The sequence below is a fragment of the Trichoderma camerunense genome (assembly GCF_050948025.1).
Source record: "Trichoderma camerunense strain CBS 138272 chromosome Unknown V8C40scaffold_12, whole genome shotgun sequence".
Taxonomy (NCBI): domain Eukaryota; kingdom Fungi; phylum Ascomycota; class Sordariomycetes; order Hypocreales; family Hypocreaceae; genus Trichoderma; species Trichoderma camerunense.
Genome location: NW_028145358.1, coordinates 879309 through 901065, shown reverse-complemented (window position 1 = coordinate 901065; position 21757 = coordinate 879309). Strand labels below are relative to the sequence as shown.

General features: G+C 50.1%; 9 protein-coding genes across 9 annotated transcripts; 5 read left to right on the top strand and 4 right to left on the bottom strand.

Moving 5' to 3' along the window:
* The first annotated feature begins 778 nt into the window (after positions 1-778).
* V8C40DRAFT_47100 (uncharacterized protein) lies at positions 779-2218 on the top strand. The gene has a single exon (XM_083223014.1). The coding sequence runs from the start codon at positions 959-961 to the stop codon at positions 1823-1825; it is 867 nt and encodes a 288-aa protein (XP_083071728.1). The 5' UTR covers positions 779-958; the 3' UTR covers positions 1826-2218.
* V8C40DRAFT_249486 (sterol-sensing domain of SREBP cleavage-activation-domain-containing protein) lies at positions 2095-6159 on the bottom strand. Its single transcript, XM_083216768.1, has 3 exons — positions 5926-6159; positions 3471-5860; positions 2095-3395 (listed from the first exon to the last, which is right to left on the bottom strand). The coding sequence occupies exons 1-3, from the start codon at positions 5955-5957 to the stop codon at positions 2455-2457; spliced, it is 3363 nt and encodes a 1120-aa protein (XP_083071727.1). The 5' UTR covers positions 5958-6159; the 3' UTR covers positions 2095-2454.
* A 465-nt stretch (positions 6160-6624) lies between these two features.
* V8C40DRAFT_47058 (Zn(2+) transporter ZRG17) lies at positions 6625-8182 on the top strand. The gene is made up of 2 exons (XM_083223013.1): positions 6625-6821; positions 6885-8182. The coding sequence occupies exons 1-2, from the start codon at positions 6717-6719 to the stop codon at positions 7986-7988; spliced, it is 1209 nt and encodes a 402-aa protein (XP_083071726.1). The 5' UTR covers positions 6625-6716; the 3' UTR covers positions 7989-8182.
* On the bottom strand, positions 7948-11268 carry V8C40DRAFT_249483 (dynamin-related GTPase MGM1). The gene is made up of 3 exons (XM_083216767.1): positions 10810-11268; positions 8736-10754; positions 7948-8666 (listed from the first exon to the last, which is right to left on the bottom strand). The coding sequence occupies exons 1-3, from the start codon at positions 11111-11113 to the stop codon at positions 8227-8229; spliced, it is 2763 nt and encodes a 920-aa protein (XP_083071725.1). The 5' UTR covers positions 11114-11268; the 3' UTR covers positions 7948-8226.
* A 134-nt stretch (positions 11269-11402) lies between these two features.
* On the top strand, positions 11403-14236 carry V8C40DRAFT_249481 (27S pre-rRNA (guanosine2922-2'-O)-methyltransferase). Its single transcript, XM_083216766.1, has 3 exons — positions 11403-11606; positions 11677-13426; positions 13483-14236. Exons 1-3 carry the CDS (start codon positions 11439-11441, stop codon positions 14034-14036), a joined length of 2472 nt encoding a protein of 823 aa, XP_083071724.1. The 5' UTR covers positions 11403-11438; the 3' UTR covers positions 14037-14236.
* V8C40DRAFT_249476 (cupin-like domain-containing protein) lies at positions 13764-15491 on the bottom strand. The gene is made up of 5 exons (XM_083216765.1): positions 15154-15491; positions 14925-15085; positions 14420-14849; positions 14260-14325; positions 13764-14196 (listed from the first exon to the last, which is right to left on the bottom strand). The coding sequence occupies exons 1-5, from the start codon at positions 15408-15410 to the stop codon at positions 14067-14069; spliced, it is 1044 nt and encodes a 347-aa protein (XP_083071723.1). The 5' UTR covers positions 15411-15491; the 3' UTR covers positions 13764-14066.
* V8C40DRAFT_249473 (peptidase family C78-domain-containing protein) lies at positions 15469-17844 on the bottom strand. The gene is made up of 9 exons (XM_083216764.1): positions 17427-17844; positions 16978-17378; positions 16824-16914; positions 16655-16759; positions 16373-16584; positions 16278-16309; positions 16064-16221; positions 15789-15999; positions 15469-15733 (listed from the first exon to the last, which is right to left on the bottom strand). Exons 2-9 carry the CDS (start codon positions 17311-17313, stop codon positions 15709-15711), a joined length of 1170 nt encoding a protein of 389 aa, XP_083071722.1. The 5' UTR covers positions 17314-17378; positions 17427-17844; the 3' UTR covers positions 15469-15708.
* On the top strand, positions 17482-18784 carry V8C40DRAFT_249470 (inosine triphosphate pyrophosphatase-like protein). Its single transcript, XM_083216763.1, has 6 exons — positions 17482-17993; positions 18061-18134; positions 18209-18353; positions 18410-18446; positions 18506-18539; positions 18610-18784. Exons 1-6 carry the CDS (start codon positions 17718-17720, stop codon positions 18710-18712), a joined length of 669 nt encoding a protein of 222 aa, XP_083071721.1. The 5' UTR covers positions 17482-17717; the 3' UTR covers positions 18713-18784.
* Positions 18785-20338: 1554 nt separating this feature from the next.
* V8C40DRAFT_46726 (uncharacterized protein) lies at positions 20339-21316 on the top strand. The gene has a single exon (XM_083223012.1). The coding sequence runs from the start codon at positions 20697-20699 to the stop codon at positions 21273-21275; it is 579 nt and encodes a 192-aa protein (XP_083071720.1). The 5' UTR covers positions 20339-20696; the 3' UTR covers positions 21276-21316.
* The last annotated feature ends 441 nt before the right edge of the window (positions 21317-21757 follow it).

The window sequence follows — 21757 nt, the reverse complement described above, 5'->3', positions numbered from 1 at the left end:
CCTGTCGCGGGGAGATGCTAAGCGATCAGATGCAGGTACTTGTACAACGCGTGGACTTTGACCAATATACGCGAACACAGCCCGCGCGCACTGGGGCTGAATGACGCTTCACCCTGTCAACGTCGAGTCGCTTCGCGCCCGTCATCCAACTTTACCTATGCACTCTCACCAGCGACACTCAGCCCTAGCGCCGTCAAACTCAATTGCAGGATATAAAGTTTACTGATATTTCCTTGACTACCGTACCTTGGGTAAGTTGTGCGACGCTTACTATGCCATCTCCCCCTGTCTCGTAGCACGAGTACAGAAATACACAGCGAACCGGGCAAGATTCAACGAGCCTCGGCCGAGATTCGAAAGACGGACTCCAATTGCAAACGAATCTAGCTTGCGGAGCGGGATCATGACTTTGGATGCGCTTCAACCGTCCCCTTTCCATGATAGGAGGCTGTGTCTCTGTCTGTGTCAGGGGAAGCAGAAGCTCGCCTGTCTGGGCTTGTTGGAATGCGGGCGTGCTTCTGCGTAACCAGACCTGACGTTCAACATGGCGCTTGAGCAACCATCCTTCTATCCTACCCAGGCATCTCCTGCTGCTCATGTTACGCTATGGCTTTGCCTCTATGGCCGTTGGGACTAGGGGCTCTGTGTACTCGCCTCAGTATTGCTTCAGCCCGAATTCCTTCTCTCACCTTGTTTTATGGCATACATACTAACCTACTGCAATCTTGAATCGTTACTGATGGAGTACTTTGGTATCTAGGGACTTCGTCGCATAGCCGCTCGTTTCAATCCGCATCTCATATTGGCACCGGGCATCTAACCGGGATTCTTCTTTGATCTATCAACGCCAAAAATTCCATCATTTTGAGGGCTCCGTGAAGCCTTTTCCTTGACATTTTCTTGGCCATCTGCTCAACTTGTATTCTTACTACACGAACCACGGCAGCATCGCTTTCCCATGGCGTCATCCGAGGTGGATCAAAAATATCTGGGCCGAATGGCCAGGAGCGTTGAAAATGACAACACCATACTCTCGTCAACGCTTTACAAGATCCTGGGCCTCTCTCTCAGGCTCTCTGATAAACTCGTCGAGGTCAAGAAACAGCGCAAGCCTGATGCGACGCTCCATGAAAACATCATGCGCATCCTTTGGCTGGCACGCGAAGGGCTCAAGATGCTTCAGGAATATGTCATCCCTTTTGTCAGCAATTGTGTCGAGTTGAAAGTCCTGGCATACAAGTTGCGTGCTAGCTTCTATCACATCTTTGTGCTTTTTCGAAATCAGCCCCGCGTGTCCAACATGCCGGGCTGGGATCCCGACGCCGTGCCGACCGGCCAGGTTGCGGATGACTATCAGCATGCAATACATCATTCTCTTGAAGGCGGCCCCGTTGGCCCTCCTCCTGGCTTTGAAGCCCCGGTATCAGCGCTCTCGCTCTCCTTCTTATTACCTGCCAAAGACTACTTGCCCACAGCAAACCAATATTTTGAAGAGGCAGCAGAGTTAGCTGATAAACTTCTCTGGGGCTCTCACTCCTTGCGTTTATCAGTCAAGACGGAATACGCAGCGTTTCTTTATGAATGCGTTCACGACGCCAATGGTAGCCGCAGCCTTGCAAGAACTACAATCAATGAGGTTTATGAGGCTACAGAAGGCATGGACGATGACATGTTTCGCGATGCCTGTGAATTAGTTACCGTGTTGGGTAAGATGATGAGGCGTGGCCTTGGATCCAACAACACACTTCACAGCAAAGCCCAAGCTTTGATTACAGCTCCCACCGCAGGCACGACTCCTCCTATCGGCATGGAAAACCCAATATAAACCTCAAACTATCATGGGTGATAGCAGCCAGCCGAGATCGAACCCATCATCGAACGATGCCAGCCATCTCATTCCGCAGAAGAGCTCATCAATCCTCGTTTACGAACTAGCCTCTCGTCATGTATTTTTTTCCTCAGCGTGCATAAAGCGTATCTATCTACCACTTCAAGTGAATCGAATAAACACATAGCATGTTTACAGTTTATGTTGGTATATATATCCCTATAGTTAATGTTTAGATTATTATTTATGTATTTGTTTATCTGTTTATTTCTTGATGGATTTTTTTTATATATATCATCATCTGAAGCACAACCTCTCCCTGAATCGTGCACAGCTATGCTACGCCCGAACTCACTGCTCTGATAGCCATCGGAAACTTGTTTCGTATCAGCGCCTTAAAATAAATAGAGGATGCTTTAACTCAGTATCCTCCTTGATATGGCTTGTATTCCCCTTTCAATAGCATGTTCATACCTATGTATCGGCTTTGGGCAGTGCTTTCATGTCTTCACGTCGGTCAGTGAGCGGATCGCTGATAGATATTTTACGGTTAATGCATCTTGGAAGATCAGCTTAATGGCTCTCGACTCTTCTCCTTTTTTTTTCTTTTTAAAATAGTCATAATGTTAGCCTAATGCTGCTCCTGGCCTAGCTGTTGTCACCATCTTACGACGCCTTGTCGGCACATTCATTGACGATTCATGACTGACGTCCTCGATCCCTGCGTCAAAAGGCTTGTGCCCGCTCAACGTTACCAGCTTGATAACGTTCCCATAAGCAAAGGCTACTGATGTTGGCCCGACTCTTGCGCTGGGGCCCAGTTCACAAACAACCAACTGCCCTGCATCTTCGTCGGAGAACAGTGGTGTGGTTTCGTCCAACTCATCCCAATCACTCGCCGCCGCCCTCCACAATTCCCAGCAGCTGAAAGCTCCGAATTCCCGGCTTCGTGTGCTCGGCATGCGGCTCCGTACACCCGATATATCCTGGCGTTGATGACCATGTCGACTTCTCGGCTCAGTACGGGACCGGCGACGAAGACCTAATGTGCTCCCATCGGACAAGAGGCTCCAAACACCAGGGTTGCCGATGTGCTTCTTTCGTTCCTTTGCATCAGCCCAACTGCACCACCCGCTGCTGGTACCTGTATCGTCAATGTTGTGCAGACAAATCGCGTCGTCTTCATCCTGAGGCATAAACGTGTGTAGAACACAGTCGCCCGAGCCCAGCGCCAAGTAGCTAAAAGTGAAGGATACCAGCCCTAATTGCAAGGCATTTGGTGATCGATGGCAGGTGAAGGCGCATGTAAGTGAGCGTGGCCGCATCTCCTCCACGGAGAAGCTCCACGACGTAGTTCCATCATCCAAGTTTATAAGATGAAGATCGGTCTTGGATGATACAAGGAAGTAGGGGAGTGGTGAGAGGGTTACGACTTGGTGGATTTCATCGCTTGCAAGTCTTCTAGAGAGAAGATTCTGCCTTTCCCATAGTAGCCCATTTCTTTCCATGATATGTACATCTCCATTTCGAGATGTCGCTACAAGGGAGACCCTTGGATGCTTGCCATCTGTGTACATAGGAATCATTCTCGTTAGTCAGCTATACTTATAACATGGCAACAAAGGACAAATCGAATATTCACCTTTGCTCAAGAGTGGGCGAGCACATGTTAATCCTAGACAGATGGTGGACTCGCGGGTTTCTCCCGAGCTCGGGTCTACATCTAATGCAGTTCCGTTCCTCCACACTATGACTGCTCTTGGAATATCTGATGATGCAGTTGACTCCAGAAAGAAGGACTCTGGCTTCTGGTTGTAGGTCTCTACGGCTACGGAAGAGCCGTGGACATGGGTTGTAATATTCCAAAAGATGACCGTGTCGGACGATAAGATCGCCAGCCAATCCAAGTCTTCACTCATGGCAACAGCAAGTACGGGAAATTTCACCAGGATTTCCCTTTCCAGGTTAGAGATTGGGCCTTTACTCCTATGGTTAAGGTCCCATAGGCGAATCATACGGTCGAGACCAACAGATAGAACGAAGCCTCTTGGTGAGTAGGCGAGCATAGCTATATCGAGTGTGTGTCCCCCAGAGAGCGTTTTAACACACAAGTTGGATTGGTCACTCGAGTCCTGCAGCTCTTCCGCCTTGGTCTCGTCTTCCGGCAGTAGGTAGCTTACCAGAAGACGCAGCAAGGCAACCACAACAATGTCCATAAAGACGAATGTACGCAGCTGGTGATGCGCAAAGTCATATATCGCTGGGAGCAGCGCGGGCTCTTTCATCATCGGCACTCGGTTGGACCCCTTTTTTACAAAGACTAAAGGCTCATAGACTCTAGCTATGTAGCTGTAGGCTGAAGGTTTTATGAGGCGGATTATTTCACGGGCGGCATCATGATCTTGAAGTCGCAGCCAAGACGTGGGAGTTCTTGCTTGGTGGATATCCTCCAGATGGGACGTCTTGAGCGATGACATGTTGGGCTCCAAATCCTGGCCACTGTATAAGTGAGCCAGCCTCTGGGAAATATCGCCGCCACCGAAAAAGTGAGACTGCGCGATGATGACAAAGCTTATCATGACGACTGTTCCCGCAATGCGTGTTGATAATGCAATTTTGCCTTCAAGCATACGCTTCGCCCAGGATGGGTGTTCCCGAGGGCGACGTGCTTTTAGTTTGCGACGCATGGCCTCTCTGGCGAGAGCATCCCCAAGCTCCATTCGCCGCACATCAACACTAAGAACGGAGATGAAGAAGCTGGACAGGAAGAAGAAGTCGAGCACAATGGCAATTGCCGCAAAGATACAAAATGCGGATACGCTTGGGGTGACGGCATAGGATAAGCCGAGGAGAATCAAAAAGTTTTGGACAGTGCTAACCAGGGCAGTAGGCGCAGTCTCCCCAAAAGCAGACCCTATCCTGCTGCTTGTGTTTTCTCCGGAGGGAGTGCGGACTACGGCGTCCATTAGGCGAAGGATATGCTCCAAGCTCATGGATAGTATGACGAGGGGATATGCGGCTCGAGGGATGCCAGACAGGTCGATTTTGAAGACGCCGCAAATTGTGAAGCTTGCAGCAATTGACATGATAATCTGCATCACGACGGTGGCTATCAGACCCAATTTAGACTTGACAGCGCGAACCTTGGACACTTGCTGGAGAAAATACACCAAGGACAGCGTATAAGCCAGGGCAAGAATGATGGAATCCTGCACTGACATGGGCCTGAATTGAAATTCATAGAGTTGGCTGGCCGACACATTGCCACTCGGAGGATATATATCCCACTCATCGCCCATTTTGACAGGTAACGATCGTGCTACAGCCTCCCACTGGCGACCAACGGGGGAGTCTGTTCGATACAGTAACGTGATGACGAGAGCATCAGCGGCCAACAAGCGGCGGTCCTCGAATCGCTTTCCACTGAAAACAATGGAATGCCGTAGAGTGATATTTGCGGGAGTGGTGTAGTTCTTCTTGTCATTGATTGTGGCCAAGATATCTTCGTCGGCTAGGATGCGATCACGGGAGCAGTTCCAGTACAGTAACGGCGATTGTAAAATCCACGACTGGTTGGTCAGACCATTGACGATGTGGAGGGCATCCCGCTGTGCTGGAGTTAGGGGGAACTCGGAGTCACTGGGAGGGAGTAGACCAAAGGATCTGCTGGGACCAAAGTCTTTGGTGTCGCCTAGAAGCGCATCCTGCAAATCCAGGGCCGATAGGAGGATATCGGGACTAAGTGCTTGCATGTAGCTCGAATGAACCCAGATGGAGCGCATGACAATGTCGGGACTGGCTGTGTTGTCATACGGAAGCGGCTGAGCGGCGGTCCAGACATGGCGAGGGAGGGGTGAGGCGCCGTTGATGACATGGCTGGTGTAGATGAAGGGCAGCGGATAGATCAGAAAGGCCGATATGGCGGCAGAGATGAGCAGCGTGCTGATTGCATAGCGAGAGGCATAGCGGCCATAGCGAGTGAGGACTCTTCGAAGCGGGTGAGACGCTGAGAGGACTGGAGCCTCTGTTGTTCTAGGGTTAATCAATCAGCTCTGGTAAAGCTGCAGTTTCTTGTGATGAGTTGGGAGAATCCTCACCCTCGCAGTGGATATAGCAGGTACCAGATCATTTGCGACACGCTTTGGGATTGAGCATTGTTTCGTTGTGTCCTCTGGCTTGCAATTGGCGTTATTCACAGTCTGATGATGTGAGGTGATGATTGTAAAAAGCCTCTGCAGCTGGTGGTGTGAGCTGTTGCAGGACCTTGGCAACTTGGGTATGAAGGGACCCAGTGTATAAGCAACATTCCGGGATTAGTATCGTATCGGAGATCTGCCAGCCTTGACCATACCATTCCCAGAAGGTGCAGGATGGCGATCACTCAAGGGATGGCATGAGTACTCGCAGGTGATTTGCTGTCCGAAGAGAGGTACCCGATACCTGCCACTTGGCATTTCTCCAGGGGTGCCAACCACTGAAGATTAGTACATGTACCTGAAATCTGTAACGCGGCAGAAAGGCTACGCCCGCTGTAAATGGAGACGACGCGCTTCAATCGGTAAACTGCCAAGCCAAAGGTATACCGTACCTACTCCGCATTGCAGGGGCACATCCAAAGACAAACGCCTCCCAACCGCCTCTCCAACTCCCAGCTCCAACTTTCGGTTTGGAGTTGCAATTAGCAGCCTCTGCGAGCTTCCATGATCATGGCAGAGTAATTGTGTCGCGGTCGAGGGAATCCAAGTGCTCGCCAGCTGTCCATCCTTCATCTTGACTGCAGTTTCTTCCTATCTCTACTGTACATCTAGCGTTGCTGCACGTCCGACCGCCTCTCAGCTCACGACTTACTTGTCCCCCTCAAGCCACCAACAGAACTTCATCGCGCATCATGTCTTCAGAGTCGGAACCCCTGCAGAATGGCAGTCAAGGAGGCGCCGCTCCCAATCCCTTCAATTTCCAGACACAAGTGATATCCACCACACCTGTCAAATCCGTCCGTCAACCCCGTCCAAGATATCTATCTTGTAGCGCCTTCAACTGACACCTCGACCAACAGAACGTCGGCCAGCGTCGTGGACATCGCTACAAGCACAGCAGCGTATCCGCCCAGCATCAAATCTTCCAAGAGCCTCCCCCAAGGCCGCCTCCCGTCCTCCCCGCCTCCCTCCCGACGCCCACCATCAAAGAAGCATGGAAAAGCCTCCAGCGAGACCAACGGATGCGGCTCTACTGGGGCTTGTGTCACGTCGCCATTGCCATCTTCATCTTCTATCGGTCAGGTGGCTCCCTTGCGGCAATGGCCCTGTCTCACCTCGTCTTCTTTGATGCCGGTAGCGCCGCCGTGTGTGTCGTTGTCGACGTGCTGGGCAATTTCGAAGTTTGGCGTCGTAGCAGCATTAGACACCCGTTTGGCCTTGAGCGAGCCGAGATCCTGGCAGGATTCGCCATGTCTATTTTCCTGCTTTTCGGCGGCTTTGATCTCCTCTCGCACAATCTGAAACACATTCTCGAATCTGTCGGTAACCACGAAGCTCACCACGAACACGAACACGACCGAATCTCTACGGGCTCTCTTGACCTTGTGTCGGCGGCTGCCATTGCGAGCACGCTCGTATCTGCCTACGGTCTGAAGAACCATGCGCGCATTGCCAAAGTTATGAGAGTGTCCTATCTGTCTACTCTGCCCAGCATCCTCTCCAACCCTTTCCACTTCCTCACCCTCTTCTTCTCCGCCTTGATTTCGTTACTGCCTCTGTTATCCATTTCCTTGTATGACTGGCTTGACCGGCTAATCTGCGCCGTCATTTCCCTTGCAATGTTTAGTTTAGGCATGCGTGTTGCTGTTGCTCAGGGACTGATGCTCCTTATGAGCTATGGCGGGAACAAGGGTGACGTTGGCGTAACGGCCGTCCTCCGTGAGATTGAATCCGAGTCAGGCATTGCCCGTGTAGACGGTGCTCAATTCTGGCAGGTTCACTATGGCCTGTGCATGGCCAACCTAAAAGTCATCATCACGAATGGGTTAGATGAGCTCGCACTGGGAAAGCTGCGCAATCGCATCTCAGCCTTGATCCAAAACAGATTAGGAGAGGGTTATGGGACTGGAGGTAACGTGAGGTGGGAAGTGACTCTAGAAACGACTGTTGACGCTACTATTTGATATCAAAGGAATTGTCAGGATGACACACTTCCTTTTCCTCAGCGCTCTGTGTTGTTGAACTAGACTAAGTACATAGATTGAAGCATAGACATAGTTTATATAGGTAATCAATCAAGCATAATGAGCAATCATAACTTAGTGGAGAGATATCGCCACCACACATTCAAGTTCATAAGTCAAACAAGTCATAGCTAACCTGTGCAGAATGCCTGCAATCTGGGGTTTTGTCATGGCAGGCTTAAAAGAGCCCCCAGCGTCCTCGGTCCTTATTCGCCGATCCTCTTCTTCCGTTTGCTCCATGCTCCCTGTCCCTTCCTTCTAGTTGTCGCAGGCTGTCCATCTTCTCAAGCACCAACTCCAAGAGCTCCTTCTTCCGGATGACATCAAGATGTCGGCGGATCTTGGGATCTTCCTTGGCGAATTTCTCGACTTCATCCGCGGACAAATGTCGTCCAAGACGAAGATCCAATTCACGCGGGAAGTTGTAGTAGAATTCGGAGAGCAGCTCCACGTTCAGGAAGAGAACAGCTGTGGAAGCCAGTTTGGTTGCTGCAGCATCTAAAAAGACCTCAGGACAGTAATACTTGTTCTTAGGGTTGTTGCACTGCTTGGCTTTGACGGCAAGCATTCGCATCTTGATAATGTCGGCCCTGTCTCGAAGGAAGACAGCTTCTCTGCCTATATTAATGTTAGAAATCATGAATCATGCGTATGAGCAGCCTTTTGAGGAGTGAGGGCGGAAATTACCTTTGCTTAGGAGAGCAGCACTGAATCCTCCTGCACCGCTTCGTCCATCGCCCTCTACGGTGATGTCGCCCTTTCGCGCCTTATCTATAAAGGCCATGACCTCCTTTAACTTCCTTCGTCCACCGACGGCAGGTTCTAAACTGACCAGCGCAGCCTCGCAGTCTTGCAGTTCCTTCTTCAGCACACTGCCGACATGCTCACGACCGTGGTTCCACTCCCTTTCGTCAATCTCGATGTCGAATTTGAAGGGTTTGATGCAGTTCTCGACCTGATCACTGGTGCTGTAGAACCTCTCGTTCAGAATGGTCGATGCGGCTTCAACTATAGCCTTCTTTGCAAAAGGGTGGCTTACAAAGCTCGAGTTGTTCAGTAACTTGTCAACGTGAGCTTGAAGAGATGAGGCGATGACAGTTGTTGCTAAACGTCCCACTCCAAGTTTGGTGAGGGCAGAGGTCGAAGCATCCAGCTGGCGACGCCAGTAAAGAGAGTCGGGATCAGCCTTGGGGAGGTCGGCAATATTGTCGAGATCATATTTCGCCGGCGCCAGGTCCGTCACTGGCTTATTCCAGTATCGTGAGGCCAGCAAGTCTAGCACTTTTTGATCAAGCTCGCTCTTCAAAAGCTCGTGCATTTCCGGGCGTCCAAATCCCTCGGTAAACTGTTTGAAGGAGTGCTTGAAGGCGTCGAGACTCTCGGCGAGGTAAGATTCGGCAGAGAGCGGGCGATCGTTGTACTGGACCTTGAACTCGTATGTGGCTTCCTCCAATTCTTGTCTTATGGCATCACTTGTGCTCTGTAAGCTAGATGACATGGTCTGTTCCAAAACACGCATTAATGTCTTTCGAAGATTTATTGTGCCCACGTTGACGCCTGCGTCTGGCCCAAACTCGAGTGGGTGCGAGGAGAAGAAAGAGTTTTCATTCTTGGCGATAGTGGAAAGGAGATCCGATGAGCCCATCTTGAAAAGACCCTGTGAGGTTGGCGCCTTTGATACAACGCCAACATAACCTAATCGAAGAGGATACTGCGTATCATTGAGGATGGTGGCACCACGGGCAGGATCGACCAAATCCATCTTGGTGATAACTCCAATGGTTCGTTCACCTCGGGGATCGACTCTGCGAGATGCCCTGAGGGCTGCTGAGTTGGCCAGATCGACATCTGCGGCAGAGATAGCGAGAATGACATTTGGAGGCTGAATATACTTGTCACACAATTCCGAAATCTTCTGCTTTAGCTGTAATGGCTGGTTCTGCCCCACAACTTGGATGTAGCCGGGCAGGTCGATGAGGGAAAGGTCAGGAACATTGCGAGAATATATGGTCAGGTGAATAGGGTCGTGCGAGACGCACTCTGCATCTGAAACTGCCATGTTCAACTCTGTCAATGTCCGCTGGATCGAGGAAAAGTCGGATATTTTTCGTAAACCAAGATCCGGGAATTCTCCATATTCTTCAGGCGAGTCGGGTGTATTCACCAGAGTCAATTCAATCGGTCTCCGAGTAACCATGTTGTTTCCCTTGGGAAGAAACTCGTGACCGACGATGGCCTCTAGTACTGAACTCTTTCCAGATGATTGCGAGCCAATGACGACGATGGACGGCAAAGTAAGAGAGCTTGACTGGCCGACTTTCTGCAGTATGCTTCGAATCTCGATCATTTTTTTCGTCAATACCATCATCTGATCATCCTTGGAGCTCTGTAGCGCATCCCGTGGATCTTCATCATCTGATTTGTCGTAGCCAACAGCGGCAGCCGAAGCACCAACAGCTGCAGCGGCGCCGACTTTACTGTGTTTTGGGTCGCCATTGGGTCCCCCTGAACCCCCAGAGCCTGAAGCCTCGGGCGTTCCCAACATCTTTTTCAACCAAGCTGGTACTTCTACCCGTTCTTTTGTGTTTTCCCATCCTTGACGTGTTTGATCTGCTACATCTTTGGCACTCCCGTATATACTAGATGCCGTGCCCGTCACCGTGTCCAGGGTATCGTGGAAGATTGAGATGGCATAGTTGCCAGCCTCTGAGAAATTAGTGAGTAAAAGGTCACTCCAAATCTATCTATGAGGATGACATACGTGTAGCTTGGTATTGAACCCAGGCAAAGGTGCCAATGGCCAGCCCACCAAACATGGCAGGAATCCTAGCAAACTTCACCACCAGCTTCGGCAAGAAGCGAACGAAGGAGGCATTTCGAACGATAACCTGGTTATGGAAAGCATTGCCGCCAAACCACATGCGTCTTCGAGTCTCCCGGATCGCAGCATCTGCCCGCAAAAGGCCTCCTGTTGGAAATCGGTGTAAGTGACGAACGCTGGTGGCGGCGGAGGTATTTCTTGCCGCCACAGGCCGCAGACTAGCTGCAAGGAACCGGCCGCTCATCGTGGTCGGGCTCTTGCAGTCTGGGCAGCTGCTCTGTTGACGACCATATGGCCCGGCACCGCCTCAAGACAGACAAGAAATGAATGAAGCTTCGGAGGCTGTTGCAATGGCGAGAATATAGCTTGCATTGATTCAACTAGAATATCGGGTACCTATGGACTAGTTGTGGTAGCTAGCATGTGCCGCTGGGCGCCGAGGACAGCCCACTTCTTATCGCCACGTGATGTCGTTATCGGCGCAACTTTCCGACAAAATTTCTGGATTGCTCAAAGTGCCTTGCGAGACGCATGCCATTTTCCCTGCGATTGTCGCTGCATTCGACGCCATGGCGATTCAAAAAAAGCATGGCAAAGGCCGTTTGGACAAGTGGTACAAACTTGCCAAAGAAAAAGGCTACCGTGCTCGTGCCGCCTTCAAGTTGATTCAGTTGAACAAGAAGTATGGATTCTTGGAAAAGAGCAAAGTCTTGCTGGATCTTTGCGCTGCGCCAGGTGTAAGTTTTTACTGTCTTGTTCGGGGAGGATTGTGAGTTACCAAATAAAGGCTAACTAATATCCCTATAGTCATGGTGTCAGGTTGCAGCAGAGGTTATGCCAGTCAACAGTTTGATTGTTGGAGTCGATTTGGCGCCCATCAAACCCATTCCTAGAGTCATCACCTTCCAGAGCGATATCACTACAGACAAGTGTCGTGCTACCATCCGCCAACACTTCAAGACTTGGAAAGCAGATACGGTTTTGCACGATGGTGCTCCCAATGTTGGTACTGCTTGGGCGCAGGATTCTTTCAACCAAGCAGAACTCGCACTTCAGTCCATGAAACTTGCGACTGAATTTCTTGCCGAAGGAGGAACCTTTGTGACCAAGGTCTTCAGATCCAAAGATTACAACCCACTCCTATGGGTGCTGAATCAATTGTTCACCAAAGTCGAAGCCACCAAACCCCCCTCGTCTCGAAACGTCTCAGCCGAAATTTTCGTCGTCTGCCGCGGATACAAAGCACCCAAGCATATCGATCCTCGCTTCTTGGACCCGAGATCAGTCTTCGCAGAGCTTTCTGGCGCCACCCCAAACAATGAAGCCAAGGTCTATAATCCAGAGGTGAAGAAGCGGAAGCGTGATGGTTACGAAGAAGGGGACTACATACAGTTCAAAGAAATTGCGGCAAGCAGTTTCATCCAGACAAATGATCCCATAGCCATTCTTGGTTCCTACAACAAGCTCTCCTTTACTCAGGCGCCCAATGGCGACATTGCGCTTGCTGCTCTGGATAAGCTGCCCGAGACTACTGCGGAGATTCGGGAATGCTGTGCCGATTTGAAAGTTCTTGGGCGCAAGGAATTCAAACTTCTTCTCAAATGGAGATTGAGAGTGCGAGAAATCTTCGGCCTCTCACAGAAAAAGTCAGCAGATACTGCTGAAGCCGAGGAAGTGGCTGGGGTAGAATCAATGGACGAGGAGTTGCGAATACAAGAAGAACTACAAGCCCTGAAGGACACGGAGAATTCCAAGAGGAAACGAGAGAGGCGCAAGGAGAATGAACAAAAGCGCAAAGAGATCATTAGGATGCAGCTGAATATGATGGCGCCTATGGATATTGGTATGGAAGAATCGGGACCGCTGGGAGAGGGAGCCATGTTTTCTCTAAAGACTATTGACAAGACTGGTGGCATGAACCGCTTCACTCGGGGCAAAATGGTTGCATCAAATTCGAAAGACTCAAAAGACGTCGACCAGGGTATCTCCACAGAGACAGTTGAGAGCGACAGCGAAGAAGACGGGCTGGAGACTGAGCTCGATGCCATGTACGAACAATTCAGAGAGCGCAAACTGGAAGCGGACACCAAGTACCGGGCCAAAAAGGCAAGAAAGGAGCACAAAGATGACGAGTGGGAGGGCCTTTCAGCAGGTGAAGAGGCAGAGAGTGACGCAAGCGAGCTGGAAGAAGATGACGACTCATCCGATGATGATGAAGATGGTTCACTACCTACAAACGGATTCTTAACGGATCTAGATGGCCAGACAGGGGAGACTCAAGACGGCTTGTCCAAAAAGGCATCCGCTTTCTTCAGCCAGGATATCTTCAAAGAGATAACTGGAGGCTCTCTTCTTGGGGGAGAGGATGATGTGACGATTGAGGCATCCAGTACGACTACGCGCTCACAAGAGCTGCCCACACGGACAGCAAAACAAAAAGCATCACTGAATCAACAGGAAGATGATTCAGAGAATGACGGTGGATTCGAGGTCGTTAAGGTGGATGATGATGATAATTGGGAAGACAAAGAGAGGCGACGAGCAGATGGAAGACCTGGTAAGTTGACTCACCATTGAACTTTCACTAAGACGAACGTAGCTGACTTGAGAAAGACATTGATATCATCACGGCCGAAGCAATGACTCTAGCACACCAACTTGCCACGGGACAGAAGACTACCCACGATGCTATCGACGATGGTTTCAATAAGCGTGCATTCCGCGACAGGGATGGATTGCCCGAATGGTTCATTGATGACGAGGGTAAACACGACAAGGCCCTGAAGCCAATATCAAAAGCAGCGGCCAATGCCATCAAAGAGAAACTAAGAGCCTTCAACGCCCGACCGATCAAGAAGGTTCGAGAAGCAAAGGCACGAAAGAAGTTCAAGACGGCCCAGAAGCTGGAGAAGCTGAAGAAGAAGTCAGACATGCTTGCTGCTGATGAAGGCATGACGGAGAAGGAAAAGGCGGAGAGCATATCCAAGCTTATTAGCAGGGCGAACAAGCAAAAGCCTCGACAGCCAGCCAAGCTCGTCGTTGCCAGGGGATTAAACAAGGGTATCCAGGGCCGACCAAAGGGTGTCAAGGGACGGTACAGAATTGTTGACGCCAGGATGAAGAAGGAGCTGCGAGCACAAAAGAGAATTGCAAAGAGAAAGAAATAAGGGGTGAGCGTGCGGCCATGTATATTAATTCTATTCCGCAGTCGGAGGTTGGATTCTATGCGATGATTTATCTGAAGGAAGCATAGACTGCTTTTTGGTTCCAAGTTCGCGAAGAAAAGAAGTGACGGGATAGAGGGGCCCGCTGAAGTCCATATCGTACCTAATATAGAAAGAATGTTAGAAGGCAATGCTTTTCGCCGGCGCTTGCATCTTTTGGACCTACCAATAGTTTACAGCCAGGACAAACCCTTCGCCATCATCGATGCAGGATTGCTTGACCTTGTGATACCTTGGAGCAAAGAATCAGTGAGAAGAAACAACCACAAAGTTCATCATAGAATACTACGGATAAAGACTTTTCTCATATTGCCGGGCTCACTCACCACATAGCAGGGAGATACAACATGTCTCCAGGATCCAGAGTCACACAAAGAGGCTTCGCTAACGCAGATAGACGTGAGGCATTTCGTCCAGGATCATCAGGATCCCAAGTCGCCAGCGGGACTGGAGGGGAATCCGGGTCAAGTTGAAGCGTAAAGCCCTGTCCCTCTCGGACGTACGTTGCCGGCATAAGCAGATCCTCGTTGACGCACGCGTGGAGCAGTGGCGGTAGCAGGACGAAGTGCTTTCTGCCCACAATCTGCACAAAGATGTTTTCAAAATTGTCTTTATGCAAACACGTCGTGGATTTTGAGTTTCCGATCCATAGGTTGATGGCATCTGGTTCCTTTCCCAGGGCGATCCGCGCAAAGGGAATATCTTTCAAAGCATCGGGATACAACGGAAGATACTCATCCCGAAGATTGTCGTTTTCTTTAACACCAATTAGCAAAGGTTCACAATATCAATACATAGTAGCGGGGGGAGGAGAAAGAGTCTATATCTCACGAGTTTGGGCATATCTCACTTCAGAGTCGAGAGGAAACTCCGGATCCATCTCCTGCTGGGTGATGTATGCGAAGAAGTCGCCGAATTGCTGAGTCTCTTCATGAGGCTTTGCAATTACGGTGGCCTGATGCTCCGAGGAAAACGTTGGAGCATCGGCATTGCTGGCATGTATAGCTGTTAGATGGATGAACAGGGAGATGATGTATTAATGGATCCGATGTATTCTTACCCAAACGGAGTAACGGCAACATTCACAAATTGGCCCTCAAGAGCCGTTTTCAGATAGGCAGCGTTCCATTTCTTCGTTGCTTTCCAGCTCGAGGCTCCTCCTCTGATCACAAACGGCGTGTTACGAGCCACATAGCGCATAAACTCCAGAGGGCTCGGCTCTGAGAAGAGTTCATCCACAGTGGTGGAATTGAGCTCATTAAATGTGTTAATTAGATTTTCGAGCGAGCTGTCCAGATCTGGCACGGCCATTTTCATACATGTCAGGTTCAAAATGTAGTACAATTCAACTCGTTCTACATCTTTGAGAGAGGTAGGTAGATGGATGGCCGTTCCCAGATGTCGAAGGAATTGCAATAGATGCATCTTGGTATGGATAAGGCACTTTTAGAATTATGTAATAAATAGGGAGTACCTATGCAACTAATGAAAAATTGACAGTGATTTACACATTGATGTATTGCAACTCGGCACCAGTAATTCAAACATCTCAACGCTGTTTAACGTATCGAAAAAGACACTCTATGCTCTAAACACGATGATAATTATCCTCTTCTCAGGCTTGGTTGTTTCTGGTCAAACTGGCCACATCGTTAGCTCATATCCCCCGCCATAATTTGAAACGTTATTCCTTACTAGAGAACTTCAAATTCATTGAAACGCTCCAAGTGGGTAGCGCTGCGACGATAGGGCTCCAAAAGCTTGGTTACCTTGGATTGCCTGCGTAGAGTAGCCTTGCTAGCAAGACGGACGACCGTACTAGAGCTCTGGAATTCGGGGTCAAAAACCAGGAGCTGAACATCGCCCCCTTTGTGCTTCTCCAGCCCGACTATCGTAAGAGAATGTTCTTGGGGACCTCTGTTAGTTGATATGCCCAGTGGTTTCGGGTTCAATTGGGGGGGAGAGCCTACTAGGTCGCTGCAGATATATCGGAGGGAGCAGAGTAGAACGGACTTTGTCGTCCATAGAGCCCACCGCACCTTGCTGAAAATAGCGCTCGATTGCACTCAGCAGGCGACGTGAAGCATTGTCGTCTTCACTAGAAGCCTTGAAAGCCTGCACTGAACACCTGGTTTCATTGTTAGTCCCATGAGGGAAATGGCCACATGTTTGAATAATACTCACGGAAACCCCATGCTTGCGAAAAATGCCTGGGCCTGTAATGCAGATGATGAGTATGAAAGCGCGGGCCAGGGCAATCAACAAAAAAGAACACTTACCTCTGGCGTTCCAATATATTTTCGCGTGCCTCTGATGCCTCCTGTCTCTACACGGCCCCGAGCATTATACCCGCGATCCCAAGCAGTCTCAATCATGTCTTGAATCTGGAATATGCTAGGGATATCATCTCCCAGCTGCTCCCATCCGGTCGCGCGAGTCCCAATAATGTGAGAGGAGAGGACTTGGATGTTGCGATAGCCGCAGAATGCACCTATATGACCATGGATAAGTTGCTCGTTTCTACTTGCAGTTGTGTGTGTGGTATAAGAGGCCCCAATCACCTTCTCTGTTTAGCTTCGCCACATGTTGGACATCCGGATGGCAGAGATACGCATACTCGGTCCGTGAGCTCAAATCAAGCAGCTGTTTCAAGGCTGGTATGACTCCTACACGGCGGCAGTGTTAGTTAGCCAGTCTATTTGTAAATCGAGGCACGCGAGATGTCCTTACCACCGGCACGAAGGTCGCCTTTCGTTTCTAATAGCTTGACAAGCCACACGGGCATTTCCTCCTCGTGCGCATACTTTCCAAGCTGCAGTGTCTGAAATGCGCCGTGTTATTAGTTATGCGCTGGAGATGTATGGCTGGGCTGGCAAAGACGAACCCCAAGTCTCGATGCCGACTGAATGCCCGCCCGGCTGTTTGGAGGGCGTGTTGAAGCATCCAGCGACTCTTTAGTTTTACTTCGAACGGCTGCTGTCTTCTGAGCACGCAATCCGCGCCCCGGAAGAAGGCGCTTCCATGACTGGCTGATGACGATTCGGTGTGGTTGACTGGGAATCAATGACGCCGCAAAAGGCCGACTGGACCGCGATGCTGAGCCTGTCCGTTGGCCCTCGATATGCGCATTGTTGGGTGTGGTCGAAATCTCATCGGGCTCGGTTATCGCCATGCGTCTATCGATTAACGGTTCCGGATCGCGGTGGTGTTGTGGCGTCATGATGGCAAAGGGAGCGCAGTGACATTATCGATCCCTAGCATCAGCATCAGCTGCACATGGACATGCTGCAAAGGTTAGCGTCGAGGTCAGCAATAGTCGCAAACAGCACGCACCCAATGGAGAACAAAGAAGGCAGTGCCAGTGCCGCTCCCCCCCGTCAGTCTGGAACAGCGGAAGGGACCAGCGCTTTGAGCGTCGATTTCATCGTTGTTTGAGCAAGGGTCCGTCCAGCCTGACAAGGTGAAAATGGAATTGTCAATGGTTCGCGTGACGCAGCCAGTGACTTGAGGCCCAGACACTGCCAAGTACTGGGTACCTGCGGAGTGCGGTGGGTTCTAGCCAGCTGACTGCGGCTGTTCCCCAGACGGGCAAATCTTTTAGGTACCACCAAGGTATCCCATTTGATGATGCTAAAAAGCTCCTTGAAAAGAGTCCATCTACCAGCTGCGATACTTACAAAGCCCATCAACGGCTTCAGATATTCCTTGGTAGCGCATTTGTCGAGCACCAAAATGGCTCCCCCGATTCACTTCATCACCGGCAATGCGAATAAGCTGAGAGAAGTCAAAGCGATCCTTGAGCCGCAAATTGAGATTGACAGCCAGTCGCTGGATCTCGAGGAAATCCAGGGAACGATTGAAGAGGTTGCCGAGTCAAAATGTCGTCGAGCTGCCGACTTGGTATGGCTACCCTTTCTTTGGTAGCAATTAATGAAAAGCTCATCCTAACATGTCTAATTCAATCGAGGTAAACGGCCCGGTGCTGGTTGAAGATACGGCGCTCTGTTTTAATGCTCTCGGAGGCCTACCCGGACCTTACATGTAAGCTCTCTTCTATGCTGCTTGGAGGCCTCATGATGGCTGGAAAGCTCATCAATATGTGCTCGACATTCTAGCAAATGGTTCCTGGATAAGACTGGCCACCAAGGGCTCAACAACCTTCTTGCGGCATACGAAGATAAATCTGCAGAGGCAGTTTGCACATTTGCATACTCGCCAGGACCTGGCCGCGACCCAATCATCTTTCAAGGACGGACGCCGGTAAGTCTTACCAGCATGGAACAATATGATGCCATTCTTACATATTCTGTTACCAGGGTCGCATTGTACCTGCGCGAGGCCCTTCGAAGTTTGGTATGAAATGCACCCCGCATGAGGCACTTCCAGCCGGATACTAACGAAGTAATGGCTAGGCTGGGACCCGGTATTTGAGTTTGAAGGGAAAACGTAGGTTATCTGCTGCTCCGGATGATTGCGAAAGATGATTATAGGCTAAAATGATTTGGTTTTTTCTTAGGTATGCCGAGATGGAGTCTGCGGAGAAGAACAAGATATCGCATCGTGCTCGAGCTCTGAAGAAGCTGCAGACATGGTTTGAGAGCCAACAGGAAACAGCATAGACAATTTGTCATGTAGATTAAAATGATAACTGACAAAGGTAAAGATGTAAATGAAAAGCATATTGTTTCCTGTATGTAAATACACAAGTCAAGTGATGGTAGCCCCGACAATCTACTTTGACCATACCGTCAAACAGCTGAGTGATGGTAGCCATAGCAATCTTCGTGGACCCTGACACAACGGTATACGGTCTATCTTCTCTGCCGAGATGAACATATACCTTTGTCTCTGGGTCAAAGCAGATTGTTACGGCTACCATCACTCAACTATTTGACGGTACGGTGAAAGCGGACGTGACAGAAGCCGATCGTGTCAGAGATGACGATCTTCGTATAAGGTATAAAATGGCGCCCTTCAAAATTTGTGCCTTCCCGTCCCAACACGTGTGGGCGGTGTAGCTGTCACTCGTGATGAGTTGAAAAGAGGTGATAAAGTACCTCCAGGTACCTGGCACTTGGACGGAGTACACATACCGGCAACGGGCACTAAAGCAAGGTACCGGATACTCTACCACCCCTGTATATCAGGTACCTTACACATAACAAGTGCCGCGAGCGAATCAACTCCAAAAGCTCCTTATCCTTCTTCTTCTCTCACACAACTTTCTTACCTTTTTACCTTGAGAGGGGGCTGAGCATCGCCAAGTCAATTGCAGGGAAGAAAAAGAAAAGACAATGGCCGGCAATCTGGCAAAGTGCCGGCAAATATCCCCTGTGGGAGCCCTGCGGGGGGCGTGTTCAGTTTTCAGCTCGCATGGCTCAGGTCCCCTGTCTCTGTCTCTGCTTGGCTCATCTCATTAATCAATCCATGGACAGGGATTTGATTAGAACCGATCAAGCCACCAACATCTGATGGTCCCAACTAGCTGATCGTGGGATTTGCCACTCGCCCTCACCATCGAAATGTCTTGGATTTATCACGAGCGGCGCCGCAACTTCAGCTTCCCGACCCGACCTCCTCCCTCCTTTTCCCTCTGACACCTGAGACATTGCCAGAGCCGTCGAATAGGAAGCCATGCCTCGACAGCCGTGTGTTATATCGACCGCTGGGAGCCTCCGTCATAGGCCATGGTGGTGACACTTCCTTTACCTGGCCTGACCCTGCTTCTGAGCCAAGTGAGCCTTGCCGTCCCAATGGACAAACGACTCTCCGCTATCAGCTCCGTTCACGCTGTGACTTCCGCTAGTTCCCTTTGCATCTCATCTCACTTCCTCTCCACGTCGACTCGGGAACATCTCGAGCTCCACATCTGTTTAACACCACCATGATACACAGAAGACCTTTGTCGTCACATGTGTTGGTATCGCTCACATGATGTACCACCATCGTTGCTCTGCTCCCAGGGGCCCCCGTCTCTCGCTTTGTCGCTCAATTCACTCAATGGCCTGAGTCTCACCGCAGCCGTGTCAATATAAACTCATGGAGAGGTCCCCCGCTTTCATCCTCTTCATAGATCGCTTGTATAAGACCAGAGGAGGACGCAGCAAGGCGAACCAAGAAAACGCCCCAGAGGACAAGCTCTGTCCAACCCTTCAGCTGATCCTGTCCCAAATCCTACGCCTTCTTTTTCGTGTATCCATTCTGGAGAAGCATTGTTGATGTGAATATCTGTTGTTGCTCCCTACTTGCTGTTGCTTTGCTTGCGGTTGGATTGAAAGGTAGAAAGGTGCGTAGATGGACCCCATTGACCGGAGCCAACTCTGGCGGAGCTGTTATATGAGGGCCAGAGGCTTACAGAGAGTCAGAAGAACTTGATCCAGCCATATCAGGAATTCGGCCCCAGCTGTCTTGTGTGAACATTTCATCTCTTGCAAGAAAAAGGAACCCAACAGGCTTCGTATAGTTTACTCAACATTCTTCCCAAGCAATTGCGGCCTATTGCTCAGTGGATAACCATGGCATTCCATCATGTAAGTTTGTCCAGCTACCGTACATGATTTCTACCTGATTGCGGCATGTTTGTGTGATTCGAGGAGAAAGCTCATGATTCCTGGCCAGCCCTTTCAAGAGGCACAGTTTGATCTTTTCGACTGGTACCCCAAGTATCAATCCTGTCTCTCCTTTTTCCTCGAGCGCGGCCAGCACACAAACGCCGTTCAGGCCGTTGCCGCAATTGTCAACATTCGACTACCATTTCAACAGAGCTCAGCCTTCCCCAGACATTCACCAAACTCTAGCTCTGCATCCAGCCATCCCTCTACCAATTCAGACGTCTCGTTAGTCCCCTATGTACGCCGCCTGGTTGCCACCGGGTTTGACACCGTCGCCATTCTACATGGCTTCTTCGGCGACGGCTGGGATGTTGGAATCGGCCTCATCCACGAGAATGAGCGGAGAAACTATCTCTTCGCGGCCAAGAGCGAGACTTGGCTCAGGGTCAAAGCCAGCTACGACTTGGAGGACGGCCAGTCAGTTCCCTTCTTACGTCCTCTTCAGGGAGTCACCGAGAAAGAGATACAGGCAGCAGAAGCGAACTGGAGTGAATGGCTCGCAATGCAAGACTGGATGTTGGGGCCCCGTGCACCTCCAGACGGCCCTTCTCAAATGCACCAGAACAATTAATGGATCACGATGGTGGCATGTGTTTTACTGGCATATGTATACTGAACACACAAGTTTCAAAGGCTGAAGGAGATGGGCGCTTTCAAAGGAAACAGATTGGATAACACGGACAACGGAGAGGAGCAGCGGTAATATGGCTGAATTCAAAGGACTCGTTAATTTTACATATTCTGCCCCGTCCGAGACGCGGGCAGATCATCGCTCGGCTGAGCTGAGTCGAGCCGGCACTTTTTTTTTCTCCTTCATAGGATAGCGAAAGATGAATATAACTACCTAGCATTGCGTTCTTCAACCCTCCCCTTTCCCGCTTCCTTTCCTGCATGAAATCGCTTGAACTTTGGCCTTCCTCGTCGCCGGTTTGCCATTATCCATCCATCAAAGAAACTCCGAGTTATATGTACACCCTTTTCCCTGGGGGTTGTGTTTTTTTTTTGTTTTAAATCACCAGCCAACAAAAAAACGAAGAGGCGACGGAGGCGAAA